The sequence below is a fragment of the Mastigoproctus giganteus genome, chromosome 4 (assembly GCF_048544385.1).
Source record: "Mastigoproctus giganteus isolate SK-2022 chromosome 4, ASM4854438v1, whole genome shotgun sequence".
Lineage (NCBI taxonomy): Eukaryota > Metazoa > Arthropoda > Arachnida > Uropygi > Thelyphonidae > Mastigoproctus > Mastigoproctus giganteus.
In genome coordinates, this window is record NC_143578.1 from 134,073,907 (window position 1) to 134,101,254 (window position 27,348).

The window sequence follows — 27,348 nt, forward strand, 5'->3', positions numbered from 1 at the left end:
AGACACTATACCCGCACCGCCGCCAGCCTGAATACTGTCCCTCGGACCATGAGGGTAGGGGAGTGGCATTGACACGGTTGACCCTCGCAGGCGAGCCTACTAGCCGACTGATCCTAGCCGGGCCTTCCAGGACCACCCGTCTTGTCGAAGCAGGGGCCAAAGTGGTGTATCGAAGCTGGGCCCCTCAACCACCAGGATCCCCCTTTCCGAATTTCCACGGGTCGCAGCGCACGGCAAACACGCCGGATTCCATTGATGTAAGCCTGGAACCTGGGCTGTGGGCGTTGGATCCCAGTGATGCTAGTCTGGAAGTCCAGCAGTGTCACTGGGAGGTCCCCTCACCACGTACAGGTGCCCACGTCGAGGGGAAAAAGTTAGGCAAATGGAATTATAGGTCTATATTTCCGGAAGTTTTTTTTTTCTTTCTCTGAAATGAATTGCATTTTCTCCCTATTGTTAACCTATTGACATTAAATCTGATAAATAAGTCTGTAACAATATTTTAAATAAGTTCTGCAATTCTGAAAGATAGTGATGCTGTTGGAGGGAGAGAAATTGGGATCAACAAATTGCATGCTAAAAATTTGGTGTTGATCCAGTATCATCATCTTCTCAACTAATACCTGAACATCATTTATATGTGACATATTGATACCCTAAGAAATGTATTGGGGTGGGGGGGATTTATATTTTTCTAATTTTATCAAAATTAAGATGACTTACAAAAATTTTTCTAAAAAAGCCAAACACAATTTCATGAAAATTTGTTTGGTGGAAGTCGAACTGTTATATGCAGACACACAAAAACTAACAGAAACTTGATACATTTGCCAACATTCTCCAAAATAACAAGAACAAAATCGGCATTCTTTTAAAGTAGTAATACTTATACATGAATAATAAAAATTTCAAATAAAGGAAAAGATAAATTTTTGAATTCATGAATATTTTAAAATTGTGCATGCATAATGCACAATTCAAACAGCAAAACACTAAATTTTTAGATGAATAAACCACTTACTCCTGGAGTCATAGGGCCAAGAGGTTGTCCTCTAGGAGGATTCATACGTGGATTCATTGGCGTCATTCCTGGTGGTCCTAGGGGGGAAAAAAGTCATACTGGTAAAATATTTATATCTTTGTTTTAGATTAATAATTGCCCATATATTTTAAATTAAGAAAAATTTTGCAATTCATTAAGTTCTGCAATATTTGTGAATAAAAATGAATGTTATTGTTATTCAAGATACAACCAACTGAGTAAATAATTGAAATTAATAGGCTGACTAGTGACAAAAACACATTATGCTAGGCTGAACTTTGACTTTTAAGCTGACCACATGAGTAGCTTAAATAGTGGCTGGCCAGTTTAATGTCAAAATTTAAAAAAAAAATTGTGCTTCCCAGTTAATGACAAACATGATATGTTTTAATGGAAAATGTTTAAATATAAACATGTGATTCCATTACCTAATATCAACACAACCCCAATATTCAAAATAAAATGAGAAAAATACAAAGCAATGTCCACCCCCAAGCAGTACAAATGCATGACTAAAATATGTTGGAAGCAGAATCAATGTGTATTTTTACCAGAAATTTTACATTTGGAATCAATGAAGTATACATATTAATTTGATTTAAAAAAAAAAAAAAGTGATGATTTTAAACATTTCCAAACACAGGTTCTCTGGCTGGAGAAATGGCAGGGCCATCTTGAAATACTTTAAGCAATGTGTTTAGGACCTAGAAAAACACAGGGGGCTAGGCTGAAAAATTATAATTCAAATAGAATTCAATGATTTCATTCCAACAACAAAATTCTCCAAACTAATTTTTAAACACAGATTTCTAAGAGAAACTATTTCTTCAACTTTTTATGTTAGCAAAATCATTAACAACACCAAAGTTTGTACTGCAAGCAAGTTATGGCTGGAAAAGTGCTGTGTAAATAACTATACCAAATTTATAGAAGTGTTTTCAAATTTCTTTAAAAACAAATAAAATTAGATTTAAGGCAAGATTTTGTACAGTATATTTGGTATAATGTAGCGAGGCCTCAGAATGATGAGAACCTAGGTCCTGCCTACAAAAACATCAAAAGACTGTGCTGAGAGGTAGACAGTCATTTCCAAGAAGACAAAAAAAAAAAAAAAAAAAAAAAAAAAACCCCTATGGATTTAAACAAGAAGTTCAGTCTCTTAACATTATTTCTAAAAAAATATAATTTAAGTTTTAAAACTTTTACGGTAGATTACCATGTTTATAAGCAATATACATGTAGGAACTTTCATTCATGTTATGTGAAACTGGGAGGGTTGGGGAACTTTTACTTATTTTTTAAAATTTATTATACTCGGCATTCCCTGCTAAAAACTGGTATCCCCTGACATATTACACAATACTGTACTCAAATACATAGATACATGATCCACTTATACATACATATATTTAGTACATAGGATCCACTTAGTCCAGTCAAATAGGTAATGTAATCAATGCTATTCCAATATGACTCAGAGATGCTCAAAAACTACAACCTCATTAGACAGGAAGCTCACTAAAACACGATCAGTACATCAATTATAAAAAACTGCACAACGATGAAGTTCAGACTTAATGAATTAATGTAGGTGCCACCAGAAAGAATCCACATTAATTGATTAAATTCAATCAAGTCTAAAAGAAGTCCAAAAGGATGTGCTCTCCATATGTGGTACATCTTGGTAGACTGTAAACACTATTAGCAGCAAGTTCAGATAAATAAATTAAGTCCACCCATCATCAGCAGTACATCAAGTATGTATGATTACGTGGCAGCGTTAAGTTATAACACAAAACTACTTAGCATAATACGTATCACTGCATTAGCTTAGTATAATATTGTACACAATCAAGTGTAGTATAGTATAGTCTATTAATCAATTAAATTTATTAACCTTATTAAATTTTCATTTTAAATTAATTAAATCATATTTAAACAGAAATCAAGATGCAGACTAGAGTAGCAAAGCAACGTGCACAAAGTAACGGGAGTGCTGTAGCTTGGGGAAGAACCGAGGAGGCGAATCTCCAATGCATCACAACCTAAAAAAATGTGCAACTTGTGAAATGTTTGTGGACTTCCTGGACAGGACATGATCTGGCCAAGGAGGATGTCATTGTGTGTGACAGGTATGTAGAGTGTGTCAAGAAATTAGGCTCCAACTCAGTGTTATGATCGGCATCTATGACAGTTTGAAGAGTTGGGTAGATGCCTTCGAAAGAATTAAAATTGGGGATCCATCAAGCTATCAGCTGCCCAACTCAATGCCAGAGATCACTCTTGTGCATCAAGTAACAGAGGCAATTGTCAGGGGAATGCACTGGTCCCACAGGAACTACTTATTGTTGGTGAATCTACTGTCAGGGAGATGGGAAATTTATTGAGGGAAAAGGATAGGTGGAACAGGACCGGAGTATGTCTGCCAGGGGCAAAAGTAGATGACTGTAGAGCAGATATCTTTTAAGGGTGCAAAGGGTGATATTGTTGTACATGTTGGCACAATAACATTAAAAGTAGGAGATCTGCAGATTTACTTAACAAGTATATGTCAATATTGAAGGAAAGTTGCGAATTAGGATTAAACTTGAAAATGTCTGCAATTCTGCCCAGACACGGTAGGAGGGAGTATATGATGAGAGCCTTGTCAATCAATTCGGCCCTGGAGAGATTGTGCAAGGCTCAAGCATGGCCAGTGCTTGTTAATAGGAAAGATTGTTTCTACAGGGATCGAAAACACTTATTATTATTATTATTATTATTATAATGCCATATGGTGCAAGGAAGCCTGAGGCTTATGCTGCACCAGCCGAAAAAAAAAAAAAAAAAAATTGTGAACTACCCCAAGAGAGAGAGAGAGAGAGAGAGAGAGAGAGAGAGAGAGAGAGAGATAAAAGGGAATCACCAAGGAAGAGAAGAGTGATGATATCCAGCTCAGGAACCCTGGGTATGCCAAGTCCATACTTACCAGATGTGAGCCCCTGGGGTTAAATAAAAAGGGCACAAGAATATTTGCTGATGCTATCGAGGCAGTGTTAGGTGGGTCAGAAAACTGCTAGCTTGGGGGGGGTGGTTCACAGACTAATAGATTAACACGTTCGCTGCCGGTGATGAGTTAGCATGCTATCGTCAATAGTGTGGCATAGAAGGAGAAAAGGAGAAGACTGTTGCCAGAAGCCAACTGTGTTTCCATAACGAAAAAGCTTGAAAATTGGTAATAAGGGATTGTTAGGTGTACCATATCAATATTCAAGTGTCGTATAAGCAGTTTCCAAAAGATTTTGAGATTCACGCGCCACCGCGTGACACAAAAACATAATAATATAGTATGTAAATAATAAAACAAAAAACATGGTAACATTAAGAAATACGTATTATTTCATACCAAACCAATACAGATTACAAATACTATGTGTAAGAATATTACTTATGTATAATGTTCGCACAATCTAAGCAATAGCCAGGTGATACTTCACAAACACTGCAGATATAGATTATATCCTTACGTTTCCCTTCGGAATAGCAACGTTTGCATTGCTTCCTCAATATCTTTCCACCTTTTCTTTCTTCCTGCGGTTTGAGCACATGTTCCAGTTCAGGGAGATCAGATGGCTGTTTCAATAAAGATCTGATCACTGATAAATGGAAGTCATAAAGTTGCATCTTGTTATGTGAATATTTAGTATAGATATGGTGTGCATTCATCATTATTAGTTGCAAAATATGCATAAATATTTTTGTAGGCCACCTAATGGTTTTCCTTTCGCAAGGATAATAGGTAAGCATCTGATCTTGCTTGTCATTGCCTGACATAAACCTATTATATTCAATTATAGGCAATGGTTTTGATTTCAGTTTGTCTCGTTTGTTCTGCATTTCCACCATATCATTTTGGTATTCTGTAGATATGTAACTGACATCTCTTCTGTCCTTCCACTTAGAAATCATTACACCATGGGCACACCTTGATAAAGTTTCCCCTTTCTTCAGCTTTTTTTCTCGAACCTCTTTCGGAAATGTTTTCCTATTACTTCTGATTGTCCCAGTACAATGGGTTTGTCTGTCAGTAAGACACTTGGTGAGTTCATAGCTATTGTAATAATTGTCCATATAGTTTATCTGTTTTCCAATAATCTTGTATGCGGTTCAGTCGAATGGTTCCTATATGTAAAATCAATCCAAAAAATACCAGCATTTCATCTCTAGTGGTGTCCTTCCATGCATTTATTTGAGAATGTTCTTTATTTTCTCAGGGAAGAAGTATTTCACGAGCATAAACATTTGTTTGTGTAATTATTTCATCCAAGATATTGTTGGCCCTTAAACGACGAAAGTAATCTATAGGATTATTACCTGACACGGGTTGCAGCAAAGACTCAGATTTTGTAAAACAAAACTGTTTCATTGATGTTACGTCATTTTCCCACATGACGTTTTCCAACTCACCGGAATCCTGCTGTGGAAGTGTAGCCTCTTCTACAATATCTTCTTCATATACACTTTCCGAATCCGAAGCGTCCTTTGGAGGGATAAAATCTTCATCATCGTCGTAACTGACGTCACTGGGATATACGTCAGATAACTCTTCCAACATTTTTGCAATTTCTTCATTTGTAAGGCATTTTTTATATTGCACTTTTCTTCTTTTTGGGCGTGACAGGCCCGCTAAACTATCATCTGCACAACTCATATTACAAGGCTTTTCCGCACATCACGTAACAAAATGTTCAACACCACATACAACTACTTGACGATGAAACAACTATACAAAGCAGAAACACAATGCCAACTGAAGTTCAGAACTTCATACTAACGAATCCCGTGCGTGATTGGCTACTGGGTAATGATGCCACATCCTGGGCCTGCGCGTGATCGGCAGCTAAGGTGTTAACAGTAGCCGCAGACAGAGGTGGAAGTGATTCTTTCACTGCTTCGACTGGAATGAGCACAAGCCTGGAGATTTCCAGGACTGCTCGGATATATCATGGAACAAGTAAATACATGGGCTGTGTGAGGATAACTAAGAGTAAGAATAGATGCATGTATACTTGCATGTACATCAATGCTAGGAGTATGGTAAATATATTTGATGAATTTGAGGTGCTAGTGAAGACATTGAAGGCGGATATTGTTGGGATATCAGAGACGTGGTGTCACACAGAGATAAGGAATGCAGAATTAGAATTTGGGGAGTACAGTGTGTACAGAAAGGACAGGAAGGGAGGAGGGTCATGCTGTTAGTTAAGAAACATATAAAATCTAAAGAAGTGTATCCAGCAGACATGGGTGGACGGTGCAATGCTGAGTCAGTTTTGTGTGACATAAGCACTGGGTTGTTGTTGTTATTGGGTTTTTAGGAGCATTAGCAACTAAGGCCATATTGCTCCGAGGATATGCGGTCGTCTTTCCCTGACCTTTCCGCATCCTCTGTATTTGGTGGTCATGGGCTCGAATCCCAGTCTAATCAAGAAGCGTGTGCTACGCACTGCTGCTCCTGCTCACCTGGCTACGGAGACGACTATAAGCACTGGGAAAGCAAAATTGAGAAGAGAGTGTGTTATACTCCTAATGATTCTGACGAGTACAACGAACTATTAATGTTCGTAGGTCTTACACTATTTCGGACTTTTATGCGCATGTGTGAAGGTAATTCACACATTGGTTAGTATAAATAATCTCATATCAGGGACTCGATAGGTTTATGTACACAAAAGGGCGGACATCATTCGGGAAAAACATTTTACTTCTTGCGAGCAAGGAATCTACCTGAATAAGTTTGGTCCCTCATAAGAAGTTTAGACAGAGAAATAGATTGGACCAGTAAATCAGATTGTCTTATGATGGGGGATTTTAACTTCCCAGTTATTGACTGGATAATTGTCATTTAGTGGATAATTGTTTTCTACAGTAGCATGTTCGAGAGTCAACTAGAGGGAGTAATAATCTTGATCTTATTATCAGCAGTGATTCTTCATGCATTAAAAATCTGCAGATAAAGGAGCCACTAGCTGGCAACGACCACAGTGTGCCGATGTGGGATTTACTTAAAGATGGACCTACCATCAGGTGTAAAGGGAAGGGTTTTTGCTTTCGTAAAGGTGACTACAGAAGTTTCAGACAGTTTTTAATTTTATACAATGGGATCAACTGATGATGTTATCAACAGCAAATTCTAAATGGGAAGCCCTGAATGAAGTAATCTTGGAATACTACTAGGCTTTTTGTCCCAACTAAGAAATACTCTTCAAGGTTTAGGCCTAAATGGATGACAGATGACCTAATGAGACTCGTGGCAGAGAAGAAAAATGCATGGGATGCACATAAATAAAAAAAATAAACACAGAAGACTATGATATAAGCTAGTCTGTAATCAAGTTGCAAAGGAGGTTAAGCAAGCAAAGGCAGATTATGAAAAATCTTTGGCAAAGGAAGCAAAGAAAAATAGCAAAGACTTCTTTACTTATGTAAACTCTAGAAGGAAGGAGTTGAATCTGATTGGTCCACTAGACGGTTTGATTGTTGATAAACGTGCTGAGGTAGCTGACAAACAGAATGAGTATTGTGTATCTACATTCACACATGAGGAAGTCTGTAGGAAAGTGGAGGCCAGAAGCTTATCAAACTCTAGCAAAGAGCTAAATGATTTTGTAATAACTGAGCACAAAGTGGAGGTGAAATTGTTGAAGTTGAATATAAAAAAGGCACACGGGGTGAATTGGATCTATCCAGTTATATTAAAGGGGGCAGCAAAGGAAGTAGGCAAACCCTTAACCAAAATTATGAAAGCTTCCTCGGACTCATGGGAGGTCCCCCCCGCCGACCAGGCTAGCCGAGTGGGTAAAGTACCTGCCCGGCAACCCAAAGGTCGCGGGTTCGATTCCCGCCTCGGGCTTGGATCAAAGTACTGCAAAAACCTTGGGAGGTGCAATATGGCCACAGAAGCCGATGCGCCAACAACTACCAAATCAAAAAAAAAAAAAAAAAAAAAAAATGGGAGGTCCCCATCGACTGGAGATGTGTAAATGTGTCCCCAATTCACAAATGGGGATCAAAGGGTGACACAAGTAATTACAGATGTGTTAGTTTAACTTCTGTTCCAGGGAAAACAATTATGATTGTAAGAGCAATAAAGCTCAATGTGTCCTACTAAAGTTATTATTAAATACTATAAGATTATTTAATGTTGTTGTTGTACACTCATCGAAAGATAATTTTGTGTCGAACCAATACACGAGGAATTGCATTCACTGCAAAACATATTATAAACAATATTGTGTGCATCCATGATTGAAATGGAGCTGACCGCTCTATGCTTCAAAATATCATTGAGTTTTAGTCGGTTGGTTGGGCAATAATCTTAAATTCAGTGTTCTTAAAAATATTAATGAATTGTTTGTACCAGTACAGTATATATGGAACTTTAATAAAATGTTTCTGCTCATACCTGTTATTAATTATACCAGTCTCAAGTTTAAGTTTTGCTTGTCAGCTTATCTTCATAATAGTATTAAATGTGTAACCCCTATTTAAAAATATTTTCGCAAGTTCCACAAGTTCATCTAGTAACAACTCCTGAGTAGAGCTATATTTGTATGCGTTGTAAAACTGATTCAAAATAATGCTCTATTTATATGTGAATGGATGATAACTAGAACAGTGTAAGAATTTGCCAGTATTTGTCGATTTCCTATAAATTTTTAAATTTATAGGAAACCGATTTATAGAAAAAATTTCAATAAGAATATACATTTTAAAATGCATTGCAATTATGCAATTCCTTGTATATTGGTTCGACACAAATTATCTTTCGAAGAGGACAGAACAACATGTGGCATCAGTTAGGGCTACAAGAACATGTGCCTCAGAAATTGCCTTCCATGCTATCAATGATAGCCATGTGTTTCTTTTTAATGAAGCGAAAGTTTTAAATACACAACAAGAATATATTAAGTTATTAATTGCCAAAACACTGGAAATGGGGTTAAATGCAAATTCCATTAATGTTCGTTTTTTTTTTTTTTTTTTGGTAGTTTTTGGCGCATAGGCTTCTGTGGCCATAATGCACCTTCCAAGGTTTTTGTAGTACTTTTGATCCAAGCCCGAGGCGGGAATCGAACCCGCGACCTTTGGGTTGCCAGGCAGGCACTTTACCTACCCGGCTAGCCCGGTCGGCTGATTAATGTTCGTAGGTCTTACACTATTTCGGACTTTTATGCGCATGTGTGAAGGTAATTCACACATTGGTTAGTATAAATAATCTCATATCAGGGACTCGATAGGTTTATGTACACAAAAGGGCGGACATCATTCGGGAAAAACATTTTACTTCTTGCGAGCAAGGAATCTACCTGAATAAGTTTGGTCCCTCATAAGAAGTTTAGACAATTTTGTTTTTATATATTTTAAACCGATGTATATTTATCCCATGTTTCTTAACAGATTTATTCGACAACTGTTTTCAGTTCTCATGTTAGCATGCAGCATTGGTGAGGGGGGGGGGGGGGTGACTGTCGGCTTCCCCAGGCTTTTTTTGATGTGTTATGTTGGGAATGAGAATTGAATACATGACAATCTTTTAATACGTAGCTATTTATATAATTTTAATGTAGTTTTTAATTAAACATGGGGCGTTTATTCATATGATCATATAATCACATAATCCTTCAAGAATTCACAAATAATCACATAATCCTTCAAGAATTCACAAATAATCACATAATCCTTCAAGAATTCACAAATAATCACATAATTCTTGAGAGAATTCCGGTCCTACATAAAGGTATGAGGTTTCCTCTTATAGTTTTTAATAAAGGGAAAATAATGGAGTCACTGGTTAAAGAAGCACTGCAGGATTATCTAGACAAGACTGCAGTTATAGTTCAGATCACAGCATAATTTGTTAAGGGGAAGCCTTGTCTGACAAATTTGATTGGATACTATGATGTGGTCACAAAGGAACTGAATGCAAAAAATAATTTTGATATGATATACTTGGATTTTAGGAAAGCTTTTGATACTGTTGCACATGGAAGACTACTGAACAAATTGGACAGTATGGCATTAAGGGAAAGTTGCTGCAATGAATAAAAGGATGGTTGAATGAGAGAAGACAGAGAGTGGTAATCAATGGACACTGCTCTTCCTGAACTAGTAATATATTAATAGTAATAGTAATATATTAATATTAGTGGAAGTCCCCAGGGTTCGGTTTTGGGCCCAGTGTTGTTTTCTGTATTTATCAATGATACTGATGAAGGTATATCAGGGTTAATGTCTAAGTTTGTAGACGATATGAAGGTTGGCCGAGTTTTTAATGGCAGTAATGATAGTATACTACTACAACAGAATCTAGAAAAGTTGAGCAGATGGGCTGAGAGGTGGCAACTGAAGTTTAACATTGACAAATGTCAAGTATTGCATATGGGTAGCAGTAAACCCTGAGTAATGTACCAGCTGTGTGGTACTACACTCAGTGTAGTAGAGAATGAAAAGGACCTGGGGGTAATTGTGGATTAATTCAGCAGTGCAGGCAGTCTGCAAGAGGTAGCTCATGGTGTCTTGTCAATGATATACAGGAATTTTTCTAGCAGGGATAAGGAGGTGATTATCCCCTAGTATAAAGCAATGGTCAGGCCATACCTTGAGTATTGTATACAGGTCTAAAGGCCTCATTTTAAGAAGGATGTAGAGCTGTTGGAACAAGTACAGAGAAGGGCAACAAGATTAGTGAATGGAACAAAGGGTTGCTCTTATGAAGAAAGACTTAGTTTTGCAAATTGCAGCATCTGGAGACTAGGCACCTGTGAGGTGATCTAATTATGGTGTATAAGGCCTTGAATGGTTTGAGCAAGCTCAATGCTGATGGAATTCTTTCTCTTGCTCAGATTACTCACTGAGGGGACATAAATTCAAATTGAGGAAAGGCAATTGTAGAACAGATGTGTGGAAATTTGCCTTTAGCCAGCAGGTGGCTGATAGTTGGAACAAACTTCCACCTGTTGTAGTGGAGGTCAAAAACTTAAATAAGTCCAAGGCAGAACTGGACAAGAATTTGGAGCGAACGATGGATGAAATAAGAAAGTTTTTTTTTTGGATGATGCTACATAATCTTGCTTTTTTGCATCATATGCCTCTACTAATGGTAATGCTAATGATCACTAAATCAGAATATAGTCCAAACCGAAAGTTGTGGCAGCACACAACTCAACATAGCAGATGAAACTAGCTGAATAGCAGACATTGGGAGCCGAGGTTGGTTGTTTTGGGGATTTACTTGTGCATCAGCGACTAAGGCTATAATGCACCAAAACTAGGTCATAAAAGAGAAGATTTTTGGGAGTTAAGGAAGGGAGAGGAGATGAGAGCAAAGCTGACTCCCACCAGTAATCAGAACTGTGCCCACATCCTACGTCTACTCTGTTAATAAATATTAATCTGTTCTAATGCACAGCCTGCAAGACCCCGCACAGATTAAAACCATATATTTTTATTTATTAAAGTTGGCAGTCCCAGCCAGCTTCTCGGGCAACCGCACCATCCATATAGAGATGCATCTATACAAATGCTTTAAATAATATATGTAAATAGCACAATAAGATAAAGTAATACAATACATATGGGTATTTTTTCACCACCAAATCAATCATTTAAAGGAAATGTCCATGCCATTAAAGTCATTGCATCATAAAGAGATGCACCAGTACCAGATGAAATAAGGAAGATAAAAACCATAGAAATGGTATGATTAATATATGAACTATTTCATTGTGTCACCTCAAGTGACGTAGGGTAGCTGATATTTTGATATTATCAGCATAGCCAATGAAGGGCACTGCCATTAGCAGAGGTGGAAGAATTAAGGCAGAAAAGAGAAGGGCAGAAAGAGTACCACTGTACAGAATTTTGACCAATACTTTTATAATAAACAGTCAACTGACTGTAAAAGATGTGGAGTAAAGATTTCTATACTTCCATATGTTGGTGGGATCATGAACAACCTGAAGTGCTTCACGGCACTTCGGCTTGTTCTTATAAGCTGATAAACTGAATGTTTATAAGCTTATAAGAATTAGGAACTGAATGCCAAAAATAATTTTGATATCATATACTTGATATTTCCGGAAAGCTTTTGATACTGTTGCACATGAAAGACTGCTGTACAAATTGCAGATTTATGGCATTAAGGGTAAGTTGCTACAATGGATAAAGGGATGATTGAGTGGGAGACTACAGAGGGTGGCAATCAATGGACTGATTGAATGATTTAAAAATTCTTGGCGTAAGGAGCTACTGCAGCTAAAATGCGCCTGGAATGTTTTTACAACAGTTTTGTTTGTATTCATATTTTGCTGCGAATAGTTTCCAAGAGTCACGGAGTGACTATAGCTTACTGCAGAGATTAGATTTGGTTTCACATTATATTATAGAAATTTATTTCACTGAAAAATGACAGCTATATTTTTTCTATCTTCCAGTATGGTTTTGAGAGTGAGAAAGTGAAGTTTTGTTATCAACTCGTTGAAGTAACTTTGGCACACATATGTAAAAGCTGGACATGTAATCAGTACATGTTCTACTGTTTGTTGTGTGATAGATAGTACATAGATGGGGGATCTTCTCCTTGCAAAAGATGACAATGGCTGAAATGAGCATGTCCTATTCTTAACCTTGCGAGTATCACTTCATCATGTCTGTTTTGTTGTTTGCTGGATTTCCATGGTTGGAGTAAACTTTTAATTCGGTGCAATTTGTTATTGTTTAGACCTTGCCATTTCTGTTTCCAGTAGTGTATCCCACTGCTATGAATAACTTTTTTTTGTAATCTGTGGAAGGAATGGATTCAGGTGCGAAAATGTTGCTGTTAGCTTCCTTAGCAGCTTTGTCTGTTTGTTCATTACCATATATTCAGACATTACTTGGGATTCAGCAAAATCTTATGTTATGACCTTGTTCAAGGAGCTTTGATACTTGGCACTGAATTTGTTGTGTTGAATAAGTGGGTGTTTATTAGAGTTGACATTTTGTATAGCCATCATGGAGCTAAAGGAGTCAGTAAAAATGATGCTGTTTGGTGAGATTGAGTGTTCGATTTGATTTAACGCTAACATCAATATACATGCTGCAGTATTTTGGGATGTGGTGACATCAGATGTATAAACTGCCACTGCCACATGATAATCAGTTTTTGAGCCATCTATATATAGGAAGTGATGATCTAAAAATTGCAACTTATAAGCAGCATGCAGATACTGATAGTTGATAAGTGGAAGTGATTGTTTGTAGTAGTGGCATGTGATGCAAGAAAGCAAGTGTGTGAGCTCATGCAGCATCAGCCAAAAAAAAAAAAAAAAAAAATCACACCATTCCCTCCAAATGCCTGTCCAGTACCTCCTTAAATTTATTCAACCTATCAACTTCCACAACGACAGATGGAAGTTTGGTCCAGCAATTAACCACCCGCTGGCTAAAGGCAAATTTCCACACATCTATTCTACATCTGTCCTTTCTTAATTTGAATTTATGCCCACTTAGGTTCGTAATCTGAACAAGTGGCAGGATCCCATCAGAATTCAGCGTGCTCAACCCATTCAAGGCCTTATACACCTCAATCAGATCACCGCGCAGGTGCCTAGTCTCCAGCCACAGCAATTTGCAGAACTTAAGCCTCTCTTGGTAAGAGGATCCCTTCATTCCCCTCACCAATCTTGTTGCCCTTCTCTATACACACTCAAGCAAATCTACATCCTTCCTAAAATGAGGCCTCCAGACTTGTAAGCAGTACTCAAGGCGTGGCCTGACCATTGCCTTATACTGAGGGACAATCACCTCCTTTTTCCCTGCTAGCAAAATTCCTATATATCATTGACAAAACCCCATGACCTGCCCTGGCAGCCTGTCTGCATTGCTCAGAAAACTTCATATCTGACTGCACAATTACTCCCAGGTCTTTTTCTTTTTCTACCAACTTAAGTGTAGTACCACACAGTTGGTACATTTCTCTGGGGTTACTTCTACCCATATGCAGTACTTTGCATTTGTCAAGGTTAAACTTCAGCTGCCACTTCTTAGCCCATCTGCCCAAATTATCTAGATCCTGTTGCAGTAGCACACTGCCATTACTCATTAACAACCCTGCCAACCTTTGTCCCAAATGTTGAAGGAGAAATCATATGTAGGCTGTTTGATGATCCATGGTGGTGTAGACTGCTTCGTCAGTGGAATTATATTATCAAGGTTAAGATTTCTACTGAGGAGAAGGTTTTTTAATCTGATGCTCACAGGTTTATTGATTCTTTGCTGTTGTTGGTATTGTTATTCCCATTTTTGTGTGAAAAGAATTTCCTGTATGGGGTGACCCGGTAGGGGTTTTATTTTAGTTGCGTAGGAAAGTAATCGATTATGTCTTCTGATTTGATCTGATTTCTTGGGCTTCCGCATACAGGCTCTGCACAGGCAAAGTACGGAAAGCTCCAAGAACTATTCGGAGGGCACAGTGATGTACTGGGTCAAGCCATTTCAGAGCACTAGATCTCGCCAAGTCATAGACTGGGCCCCTTAGTCTAACTTGGAATGAATGAGTAGGCGATATAATTGTAATAGTATTATTCTATCTGCTCTCCAGGACATAGTGGACAGGACCTTCAAAGATATTCATTTTATTTAGAAACTGAACTCTTAAGTGACTAATGTGCTCCAAAAAGGTTAATTTTTTGTCAAAAACAAGCCCTAGAAAACAGACACTTCTAACTGGGATGATCTGCCCTTTCAGCTGGAGTTCGGGATCAAGATGGAGACCCCTTTACCTGCAAAAATGTATACATATGGTTTTTTGTGTGGGAATTCTGTATCAATTTCTTTAAGTCCATTTTATGACTTTGGAAAGTGTGTTCTTAAGACGAACTTGGAATGTTCGATTTTTAAGAAAATTGCTTATGTTATTTGTTATTTGGTTTTTAGGAGCATTAGCAACTAAGGCCATATTGCTTCGGGATATGCGGTGGTCATTCCCTGACCTTTCTGCATCCTCCGTATTTGATGGTGACGGGCTTGAACCCCGGTCTAATCAAGAAGGGTGTGCTATGCACTGCTGCTCCTTCCCACCTGGCTACGGAGGCACCGAAGGCTTTTGATACTGTTGCACAAGGAAGACTGCTGAACAAATTGGAGTAGTGTGGCATTGGAGGCAAATTGCTGCTATGGATAAAAGGGTGGTTGAGGGATGAGAACACAGAGAGTGGTAATCAACGGACAATGCTCATCGTGGACTAATGTTATTAGTTGAGTCCCTCAGGGTTCAGTGTTGGGCCCATTATTGTTTTCTGTATTTATAAATGATATTGATGATGGTATATATGATGGTATAAGCCAGTCGACATCGCTGGACAGTGCAGTGTCGAGTCAGTTTGGTGTGACATAAGCATTGGGAGATCAAAATTGATAGTAGGAGTGTGCTATAGGCCTAATGACTCTGATGAGTATAATAAGAAACTGTTCGGAGAAATAGAGTGGGCCAGTAAATCAGAGAGTCTTATAATGGGGGATTTTAATTTCCCAGATATTGACTGGAATTTGGGGGCTGGTCACTCACACAGTAGCAAGGCTTTTGTGGATTTATTGGATGATTGTTTTCTACATCAGCATGTTCGGGAGGCAACTAGAGGGAGTAATACTCTTGATTTGATTATCAGTAGTGATTCTTCATGCATTAAGAATCTGCAGATAAATGAACCACTTGGTGGCAGTGATCACAGTGTGCTGAAGTGGGAGTTACTCAAAGAGGTAACTACCATTAGGGGTAAAGGGAAGGGGTATTGCTTTCGTAAAGGCGACTACAATGGACTGAGACAGTATTTAAATTCTATACAGTGGGATCAACTGATGATATTGCCAACAGCAAATTCAAAATGGGAAGCATTCAAAGAACTTATCGTGGAAGCTACTAGGCTTTACATACCAACTAAGAAATATTGTTCAAGGTTTAGGCCTAAATGGTTGTCAGATGAACTAATGAGGCATATGGCAGAGAAGAAAAATGCATGGGATACATACAAATTAACACGTGACACGGACGCCTATGATAGATACAAGTTGATCTGTAACCAAGTTACAAAGGAGGTTAGGCAGACGAAGGCAGATTACGAGAGATCCTTGGCAAGGGATGCGAAGAAAAACAGCAAAGAGTTCTTTACTTATGTAAACTCTAGAAGGAAGGGGATGAATCAGATTGGTCCACTTGAGATCGATGGGTCAACTGTTGATGACCCTGCTCGGGTAGCTAACAAACTAAATGAATATTTTGCATCGACATTCACACATGAGGAGTTATTCAGCGAGGGGAATGCCAGAGGTGTATTCAATTCTAGCAGTAAGCTAGAGAATCTTGTAATAACTGAGAGCAAAGTGGAGGAGAAATTGTTGAAGATAAACACAAGAAAGGCACCTGGGGTGGATGGGATCTATCCAGTTATATTAAAGGAGGCAGCAAAGGAGGTAAGCAAACCCTTAGCCATAATTATGAGAGCTTCCTTGGACTCAGGGGAGGTACCCATTGACTGGAGATGTGCAAATGTGACCCCAATTCACAAAGGGGGATCAAAGGCTGACACAAGTAATTATAGACCTGTGAGTTTAACTTCTGTTCCCGGAAAATTAATGGAGGCACTGGTGAAAGAAGCACTGCAGGATCATCTAGACAAGACTTCAGTTATAGCTAGGACACAGCATGGTTTTGTTAAGGGGAAGTCTTGCCTGACCAATTTGATTGGATACTATGATGCAGTCACAAAAGAACTGGATGCAGGGAATAACTTTGATATTATATACTTGGATCTTAGAAAGGCTTTTGATACTGTTGCACATGGAAGACTGCTGCACAAATTGGAGCAGTGTGGCATTGGAGGCAAGTTGCTGCTATGGATAAAGGGGTGGTTGAGGGGGAGAAGACAGAGAGTGGTAATCAATGGACACTGCTCATCGTGGACTAATGTTATTAGTGGAGTCCCTCAGGGTTCAGTATTGAGGCCTTTATTGTTTTCTGTATTTATAAATGATATTGATGATGGTATATCAGGCTTAATGTCCAAGTTTGCAGACGATACGAAGGTTGGCAGGGTTGTCAAGGACACTACTGACACTATGCTGCTGCAACAGGATTTGGAAAGGTTGAGCAGATGGGCTTTGAGGTGGCAAATGAAGTTTAACATTGACAAATGTAAAGTACTACATATGGGAAACAGCAACCCCAGAGCAGCGTATCAACTCTGTGGTACTACACTGACAGTGGTAGAGAATGAAAGGGACCTGGGGGTGGTGGTGCAGGCAGATATGAAGTTCTCTGAGCAGTGCAGACGAGCTGCAAGAGTAGCTCATGGTGTATTGTCAATGATATATAGGAATTTTTCTAGCAGGGATAAGGAGGTGATTATTCCCTTGTATAAGGCAATGGTCAGGCCACACCTAGAGTACTGTATACAGGCCTGGAGGCCTCATTTCAGGAAGGATGTAGAGCTGCTGGAACGAGTACAGAGAAGGGCAACTAGATTGGTGAATGGGACAAAGGGGTTCTCTTACGAAGAAAGGCTTAAGTTTTGCAAATTACAGTGTCTGGAAACTAGGCACCAGCGGGGTGATCTGATAGAGGTGTACAAAGCCTTGAATGGTTTGAGCATGCTCAATGCTGATGGGATTCTTCCTCTAGCTCAGAAAAATCACCTGAGAGGGCATAAATTCAAATTGAGGAAAGACAGATGTAGGATAGATGTGCGGAAATTTGCCTTTAGCCAGCGGGTGGTTGGTGGGTGGAACAGACTTCCATCCCTTGTCGTGGAAGTTGATAGCCTAAATAAGTTTAAGGCTCAGCTGGACAGGTATTTCGAACGAACAGAGGGGTGAAGTGGAAGTGGTTATTTTTATTTATTTATGTTACTTTTTTTTTTTTTTTTTTGGCTGATGCTGCATAAGCTTGCTTTCTTGCATCAAATGTCTCTACTAATGCTAATGCTAATATCAAGCTTAATGTCCAAGTTTGCAAACGATACGAAGGTTGGCAGGGTTGTTAAGGACACTAACGACAGTATGCTGCTGCAACAGGATCTAGAAAAGTTGAGCAGATGGGGTGAGAGGTGGCAAATGAAGTTTAACATTGACAAATGTAAAGTACTACATATGGGAAACAGCAACCCCAGAGCACTGACAGTGGTAGAGAATGAAAAGTACCTGGGGGTAATTGTGCAGTCAGATATGAAGTTTTCTGAGCAGTGCAGACGGTCTGCAAAAGTAGCTCATGGTGTCTATTCAATGATATATAGGAATTTTTCTAGCAGTTATAAGGAGGTGATTATCCCCTTGTATAAGGCAATGGTCAGGCCACACCTTGAGTACTGCATACAGGTCTGGAGGCCTCATTTTAAGAAGGATGTAGAGCTGTTGGAACAAGTACAGAGAAGGGCAACAAGATTAGTGAATGGAACAAAGGGTTGCTCTTACGAAGAAAGACTTAAGTTTTGCAAATTACAGTGTCTGGAAGCTAGGCACCTGCGAGGTGATCTGATTGAGGTGTATAAAGCCTTGAATGGTTTGAGCATGCTCAATGCTGATGGGATTCTTCCTCTTGCTCAGAATAATCACCTGAGGAGGCATAAATTCCAATTGAGGAAGGACAGATGCAGGATAGATGTGTGCAAGTTTGCGTTTAGCCAGTGGGTAGTTGGTTGGTGGAACAGACTTCCATTCCTTGTTGTGGAAGTTGATAGCTTAAATAAATTTAAGGCTGAGCTGGACATGCATTTGGAACAAACGGTGAGGTGAAATGGGAGCTTTTTTTTTTTTTGGCTGATGCTGCATAAGCTTGCTTTCTTGCATCATATGCCTCTAACAAATGCCAATCTGTAGTTCCCATTCCTGAAGACCCCGATCATAAAAAAAAAAGAAAAGAAAAAAAAAAAAAGAAAAAAAAAAAGAGAAAGTTTTAGTAATGATGAGGATTATATGGTCTACTGTCATATCCTCCTCATTGCTAAAATTGCTTCAAAGATCCATTCTGCCTCTTTCATTAAATACAACAAAAGTTGCGTATAAAAGTGAAAAAACAAGGGTACACAAATGCATGGCTACCAACATAGTAAGCAGCAGCAGCAGCAGCACCACCTCAAGTGAAGAATAACATTAAATTGCAGTGAAAAACTCTTTTCTCTGAAATTGCTCAATATTCCAGTAGCACTGGAACTGCTTAAAATTTTTCAACATAACTGTTTCTACTTTTCTTTTTAGTGTTTCACCTATTCCAGCCTTTCCCTTTATGCATTGTTGCATTTCACAAAAATAATTATCATTGCATCATTATATTCAAAACATGATATCATGATGCTAATGATTGAATTCTATCTTTTATTGATGATACACACAACTTAATTTCATATTTTGAAGAAAATTTTATCATTGATATTATACATGATATTTCAGATGAGATTTTGTTACACTTGAAACTCTTTAGCAACCTCCGCGTGATTTGAATGTGTAAACTGCCATTAATGAGATTAAATATTGATTTATTCAGTGAAAATGGCTTTTTAGAGGTAGATTATCTTTTACAACCATGTCATATTAATCATAATTATATTTTTCCTTTAACAGGTAAAAGCTGCAACACTCTTTTCATCGATAATCCTCTTGGATCTGGTTTCAGCCATGCAACTAACTTAACAAATACAACAAATAATAGTCAGATTGCTGATGATTTGCTAATTTTGATGGATAATTTTTTAAACAACTTCCACAATTTCATGTATTAAAACACACACATAGTAAACTCCCATTGTAATGCTCCTGTTTATAGTGTTCTTGCACTTTTCATAACACTGGTTTCTTCTGGTCCCATGATCAATCCTATGAAGTACCATCAGGGGCAGACTAGGTAGAGACATAAGACTTACCGGGGAAACCCCGGTAGGCCAGAGGCCAGTGTGATTTTACCCGTAAACACTAGAATGAGACTGTTACAAGTTTTCCCCTGTAAGAATTTTTGGCTCAGTCTGCCTCTGAGTACCATGCATTTTTAGCATCTATAGTGCTCCTGTTTAAAATGCAAAAGTGCAGGTTTTGACTTCCATATTCACTATCACTTCATAAACAATACATTAAAAAAAAAAAACAAAAAAAAAAACTGAAACATCGATACTATCTACTAAACTACTGAAGAAACATGAAAATAAAGCTCCCCCCAAAAAAGGGAGATTCTGCTTATAACACTTTCCTGATTTTAAAACACTACCTTGTGTGTGTGCTGTATAATATAGATGACGAAATATGACAATGTTAGGTGTCATTGCATAAATTTCCAGAACTATTAGCAGTACAGGATAAAAGGAAGAATAAGGAGTAAGAATAAAAGTATGACGAAATTGAAGCCCAGACTCAGAAGTTAAAGAATTAAGTATCAATAAATAATAACTGAATGAAAAGTAATAAATTATAATTCAATAAACAGTCATAAAATTAATAAAAATTATCATAATAAACATATTAATTTGCCTTTAGCCAGCAGGTAGTTGGTTGGTGGAACAGACTTCCATCACTTGTTGAAGTTGATAGCCTAAACAAATTTAAGGCTCAGCTGGACAGGTATTTCGAACGAATGGAGGGGTGAAATGGAATTTTTTTTTTTTTTTTTGGCTGATGCTGAATAAGCTTGCTTTCATGCATCGTGTGCCTCTACTAATGCTAATGCTAATATTTCATATTGCTATTGTTGCAAGTGTGGTTAAGAATGAAGATGTAGAATAAATAGTTTTTGACTGCACATGTAAAAGACAAAAAGGCAAATTATAAAAGTATAAGAGAGTAGCTATGCAACAGTATCAATATAGTTTAGAATTTAATGAGTAGGAATAGGTTGCCATGGCCAACATCATCAGGGGATTACAACTGTGACAGCCTGTCTCAGACTTCGTAGCATTTTGAACCTCCATATCGATGCAGACTAGTACAATAAAGTATTAATTTGGTAGCATGGTGCAAATAATATGGATTTTAAAAAATAAAAAGGAGTAGTATGGAGGTTACCCTCCATAACAAAATAGTGGCCTTTAACTGGATTCTTGTCATTTCATGTGTTTTAGCAGAAGAAACAGTGCCGTCAGAACAAGATGCCCTGGTTCTACATTACCTTCAAACAATATAGCCAAACGGTTAATCTGACAGTTACTTAAAAGATGTTTGTTATTTGGTTTTTAGGAGCATTAGCAACTAAGGCCATATTGCTCCGAGGATATGTGGTGGTCATTCCCTGACCTTTCCGTATCCTCCGTATTTGGTGGTGACGGGCTCGAACCCCGGTCTAATCAAGAAGCGTGTGCTACGCACTGCTGCTCCTTCCCACCTGGCTACGGAGACGCCTTACTTAAAAGAGACTACTGCTACTTATTAAAGGACCTGTAAGTCTTGAAACAGGCTATCATGGTAGTATCTAACCCACTGATAAGCAAATGTCAGAATAACCTTTTGTTTGAAAGTAGTGCAATACCAAGGCAATTCATTATGAAGATAAAGTGTATTCTCCTCTGAGTTATCAAGACCAATACATTAACTAGGCAGTTTAAATACTACTAGCTGCAAAAACACACAAAAGGAGAACACAGTCCTCACAATTACATATAAGATTAGAAAAAATATATTGCTTTTTTCGACGTTCCCATTTGTCCTTGTTAATTTCGCTGATGTGGATAACTTTGTTAATGGCTCTGCTTACTTTTCTATAACTTAGAGTAAACATTTTAGAGTATAAATAAAAAAATTAATGTATTACAGTAAGTTTTAAGCTGGAATTTTTTAATATTTTTAAATATCTCTTACCTGAGCTATCTCGTAATACAAATATTGTTTCTATATGCAGTATATATTTTGTATAACTAAATCATATTTACCTATGGAGTATTATTACAGTATTATGTATTTCAATGAGATCAAATAATATTATTCATTTTATAATTTTGAAGCTTTAACTTTCTATAGTTAATTTACAAAACATGTGTACCTTATAATTGTATGTCTTTTTATTGCGTAAAATAAATGGCATATAGAAAAGCATACATCATATTTATATTTTTTTTTCCAGGTACCATAAAGGGAAAAAATATATATTTTCCCTTTTAGATGCCAGTTCATCTATCTTATTATATTTTTTATAAACTATGGATTAAATTTTTGCTTTAAACTGGTCACCTACTATTGAAGCCACCCAGGCGGTCAGCTTAAAGGTGATAGATGTTACATTAAAGCCAAAAGTAACATTTATTGTCAATAGTCATTTCATTTCATGGCTAGGCATGATGGATGATAAAATTTTACCTGTTAGCAAACAGTGCACATGTTGATCAGCATCGGTCAGTGTGAATTTTGCTCATTTTAGGTCTGATACAATTATTCTAATAATGCCTTCTTTAGTATTTGCTACTGAATGAATGGATCATATTAAAATGATCCATTCATTCAAAAAAATCAGCTGGGATGTCACAATTTGACTGCCCTTCTCTGTTGGTGTGCTGTGACCCCTGTAAGTCGCATTTAGGTGCCTTAACAAAACCATAGAGGAATCCTATACAATTTTTTGGAAGTGTCCTCTATTCAACTTTTGAGTGAACACAATGGGAATTTAGCATTTATTCTTGCAATAGAAATACCATTACATCTAATCTGGTGCGACAACAGCTTTTCCAGAATGTTTTCGTTCAATACTGGTGAACGAACAAACTTAATATTAAGTGCAAACACCTATGTTCTGACAGGACACAGAGAATTAACATCCTGCATTAAATTAGCAGTCCAATGCAATATTCATCCTTTCCTTCTTATTTAAAGTATTTATATTACCTGCATTAAATCACATCTAAATTTGTACTGAAATTAACTAATATGCATTTTAATTACAATGCATATTTAAAAAAAAAATAAATAAAATAAAATTTTATTTATTCATTCATGTGGCTGCCAGTTCAATTCTTGAAATTTGTACAGCATCCAAAATTCACTGATAGTGTAATGTATGAGTGATTTCCCCTAGCAGGAGTTATACAGAACCCACATACAAATGACTAACATGCTACTGTCATCATTGCAATTTTATCAAAAAAAAAAAAGTGCATAGAGCTGGTGCATGCTGCTGATGTCAATTAAATAGCATGTATCAACAAGGAGTGATATACTTCTTCATGGATGGTCACCCCAGACATTGAAAACAAAACTGATGTATTAACATTTATTGTCAATAGTCAGTTCATTATATGGCTACACATGATAGATGATAAAAATTGACCTATTAGCAAACAGTGCACACGCAATATGTGAAAGTAACAATAAGCCATATCTATTGTATCACATATCTGAACTTATAAATAAAATATGCTTTCAAAATGATATCATCAGTAAAATATTTTTATTGTCGTAGTACATATATTTTGTCTATTTATTAATTTAGTATTGACTTTATAGCTGATATTTAAGTAAATATAGTAGATATAATTCTATTTATATATATACAAACACATACACACATTAGCCTATCATAAATGGACAACCCTCTTTCGACAGTTGGTCATATCCTCCCCAAGCACCAGATGTCAGACAACTCACATCTGGTGAGTATGGGCTTGACACACCCAGGGTCCTCAGCTGGATATCATCATTCTTCTCTTTCTTGGTGATTCCTCTCTCTCTCTCTCTCAGAGTAACTCGGAGAATTTTTTTTTTTTTTTTTTTTTTTGCTGGTGCAGCATAAGCTTCCTTGCACCATACGGCTAATAATAATAATAATAACTATAAATATGCATGTAAGTCTTTCAGGACAACAGTACGATTGTAAACACAAGATGATGAGACTGACAGAATTAAAAACTTCCAGTGTGGAATGATAAAGAGTGGCAACATGACTTTTCAACAGCAATGATGATCACTAGTTCAACAAATGGTGATAGGATCTGCAAATGGAAACAGATTGATGCCAAAATAGTCACAAAACAACCTGGAAAACTCCTAAGCTGGCATAAACCAGGGAGCACAAAGAATTGTGGTGTCCCAATAATGGTAAAATTTGTTGTGGCACATACCCAGGACCTAAGTGAGATGATTGAGGCATGAGTCAGTGCCACAGTGCATAGGACACTGCTGATAAGGGTTGGTTGGTTGTTAGGTTAAAGTGAGGGTGTTCTGGCACAAGGACTTTAAGGTCATGATGTGCCAATCCAAAATTTACCCATGAAACAGGGCTGCTTACATTCATAGTTATCTTACATTAAAGTTGATTACATAATTGGATTTGTTTTAGATATCTGAAAAATTCATCTAGATTGCATTGTTATCTATTATGTGCATTAGTGTCAGTGACTGTTGTAAGCTGCCCTTTGGATGCTGTTAAAGTAACTAGTCAACAAGAATGTGTCGTACCGTAAGTTGCCTACAACAATACTGACAGTGGGATGGATTATCACCTTTTAATAGAAACAGGTGGGCCAAACAACTGTTGTCCAACATGTGTTCTAATTTCTAATATGTGTAAAACTACTTCTACATTTAATTTTGTCTGAAGCTGGAGAGCCAAAGTTGTGGTCTCTATTTTATCTGGAATAGCATTATTAGTTTGCAGATCTGAACCCATTTTCCCCTCAAGTTCTTTCTATTATCAATTTATAGTTTGTATGCAGTACAAGAAACTTGCTGCAGTCAAATTCTTTGGTTTTTTTTGCAGCTTCATCTGTTAGCTCATTCCCTGGAAAGTCAGCAGGTCCTGGGATCTGGCAAAAAGTGACAGACTAGTTTGCTGTACTTAATTTCCTCAGCTGGGATTGTATTTGATTCACAATGTAATGTGAATACAACATATAATTTTGCAGGTTAGATACCACACTTAAAGAAATGATATATATTAAGGTCAGCAGAATGGATCAGTTGTTAAGACGTTCCAATGCTAGCTGAATTTCATAATTCTGCACTGCAAGCAGCAACATATGATGAATGAGATATTGCTGTTGCTCTCATGACAGTCAGCATTTTCAATCCATTACTGTATATCTGTACTTTCTGAGAGTTGCCTACAGAATGGACTGCATGCTGAAAGTGTCAATCAAGTTTTGGTCCTATTATCAAAAGTAGTCATCACATGTGGGTGTTTGTGTTTCAGGTGATTCTAGCTCATCTGTTTCTTGGTATATATTGTGAAAGCATGTGTCCCAGATTCCCATTATTCCTTGTAGTCAGATTCCAGCTAGCTTGTTTTCATTGGGTCTACTGTTGTAGTAATGTACAAACTGTGGTTTAGCATTAGTAGAGGCATATGATGCAAGAAAGCAAGCTTATGTAGCATCAGCCAAACCAAAAAAAAAAAAAAACATTTCACACATCCATTCCCTCTAAACATTTGTCCAGTTCCTCCTTGAATTTATTTAAGCTATCAACTTCCACAATGACAGATGGAAGTTTGTTCCAGCAATCAACAACCCACTGGCTAAAGGCAAATTTCTGCACATCTATTGTATAACTGTTTTTCCTCAATTTGAATTTATGCCCCCTCAGGTTCGTATTCTGAGGAAGAGGAAGAATCCCATCAGAAATGAGCCTGCTCAACCCATTCAAGGCCTTATACACCTCAAACAGATCACCTCGCAGGTGTCCAGTCTCCAGATGCTGCAATTTGCAAGAACGTTTCTTGGTAAGACCACCCCTTCATTCCCCCTCACCAATCTTGTTGCCCTTCTCTGTACTCGCTCAAGCAACTCTACCTGACCACTGCCTTATACAAATGGATAATCACCTCCTTTTGCCTACTAGCAAAATTTATGTATATCACTGACAATACCCCATGACCTGATCTGGCAGCCTGTCTGCACTACTCAGAAAACTTCATATCTGACTGCAATTACTCCCACTTTTTCATTTTTTACCACCCTAAGTGTAGTACCACCCAGTTGATACATTACTCTGGGGTTACTTCAACCCATATGCAGTACTTTGCATTTGTCAATGTTAAACTTCAGTTGCCACTTCTCAGCCCATCTTTTCTAGATCCTTTTGCAGTAGCACACTGCCATTACTGTCAGTGTGCTACTGTTTGAAAAGATATTCTTGAACTGGATTGGAAGAGAGAGAGAGAGAGTGTGGATTTCTGCCGCACAGTTTAGTAGTAGCTTTTGTCCTCCTAAGATGGGGGTTCATCAGCTTCTATGTATAGGTTTTGAACTTGTGAAGTATTGAAGGCTCTCAAGACAATTTGTGGAGTAAATACTTTGTGGAGCTGAATACCATACAAATACAAAAGCGAATTACTGTATTTGTATGGTATTCAGCTTTATAAGAATGCTTTTTTTGGCAGAGTCAAACTGGGGAATGAAGATCTATGTGGGATCTGATTAAGGCATGATATTAATGTAATAGGGCATACCAATCCACACTCCACAACGTTGCAGACAGATTTCTAAGATTTTATAATTTTTTAATAGAAATGGTTTGTAAATATGTAATAAGTACAAAAAAAAAAAAAAAAGTTTGTTGTCTAGGATTAATCCTAAGAAGCAGATAATACTAGTGACTGAAATTACTTGTTCAGGATGTATGCTGCATTTTTTTTTTCCAAAAGTGAATTACTGTTGATTTCCATTCTGATATGCAATAACTGTTACATTTCATCCAGTCTTTTCTTGCAATCTGAAGCTGTCTCTCAATGATTGCCATGTTTTGCAAATTGCATGAGATAGCCAGAACATCTGCATACAGATATATCCCAATGGTATGTGGTATATCTTGTATCATATATTATTTCTTTGGAGTGAAAACAGTCTTGCCAAGTACTGAACTTTGCAGAACATCTTCTTCTTGTTTGAACAATCGAGATAAAGCATTCTGATTAGTGTATCTGAATGGTCCTGTAAAATAAAAAAAACTTTGTATAAGAAAAGGTAATTTTCTGCAGAGTCCAATAATAGTATGAAGGTCTTAAAGAATGTCAAATCTCCACATGGTGTCAAAAGCTTTTTCCACACCAAGACTCATCATGACTAGCTGTTCATGCATAATGTTCCCCATTTCCCTCACAATAGAGTCACTGACAACTACTAGTTCGCATGGGACCAGCACATTCTGCTTTGGGGGTTGCCGCTGTGTTGTGTGATGTTCAGTTGCAAGCTCTGGCATTGATGTGGCAACTGAGAACTTAATGGGCCCCTCAATTTAAATCCTTCGAGGCATCCACCGTCCTTCAAGCTCTCATATAGGCTCATAACAACACTGAGTTGGCACCTGATTTCTGCACACAAAGACATTCCCAT

General features: G+C 37.6%; 1 protein-coding gene across 4 annotated transcripts in view; it reads right to left on the reverse strand.

Moving 5' to 3' along the window:
- LOC150087077 (single-stranded DNA-binding protein 3-like) overlaps positions 1-27,348 on the reverse strand; it is a 538,273-nt gene that overhangs the window by 255,153 nt on the left and 255,772 nt on the right. For all 4 annotated transcript variants that reach the window (XM_090371800.1, XM_090371798.1, XM_090371799.1 and 1 more), the window contains one exon: positions 1,022-1,098. In XM_090371800.1, coding sequence (XP_090227926.1) covers positions 1,022-1,098 — 77 coding nt within the window. The remainder of the gene's footprint in view (positions 1-1,021; positions 1,099-27,348) is intronic.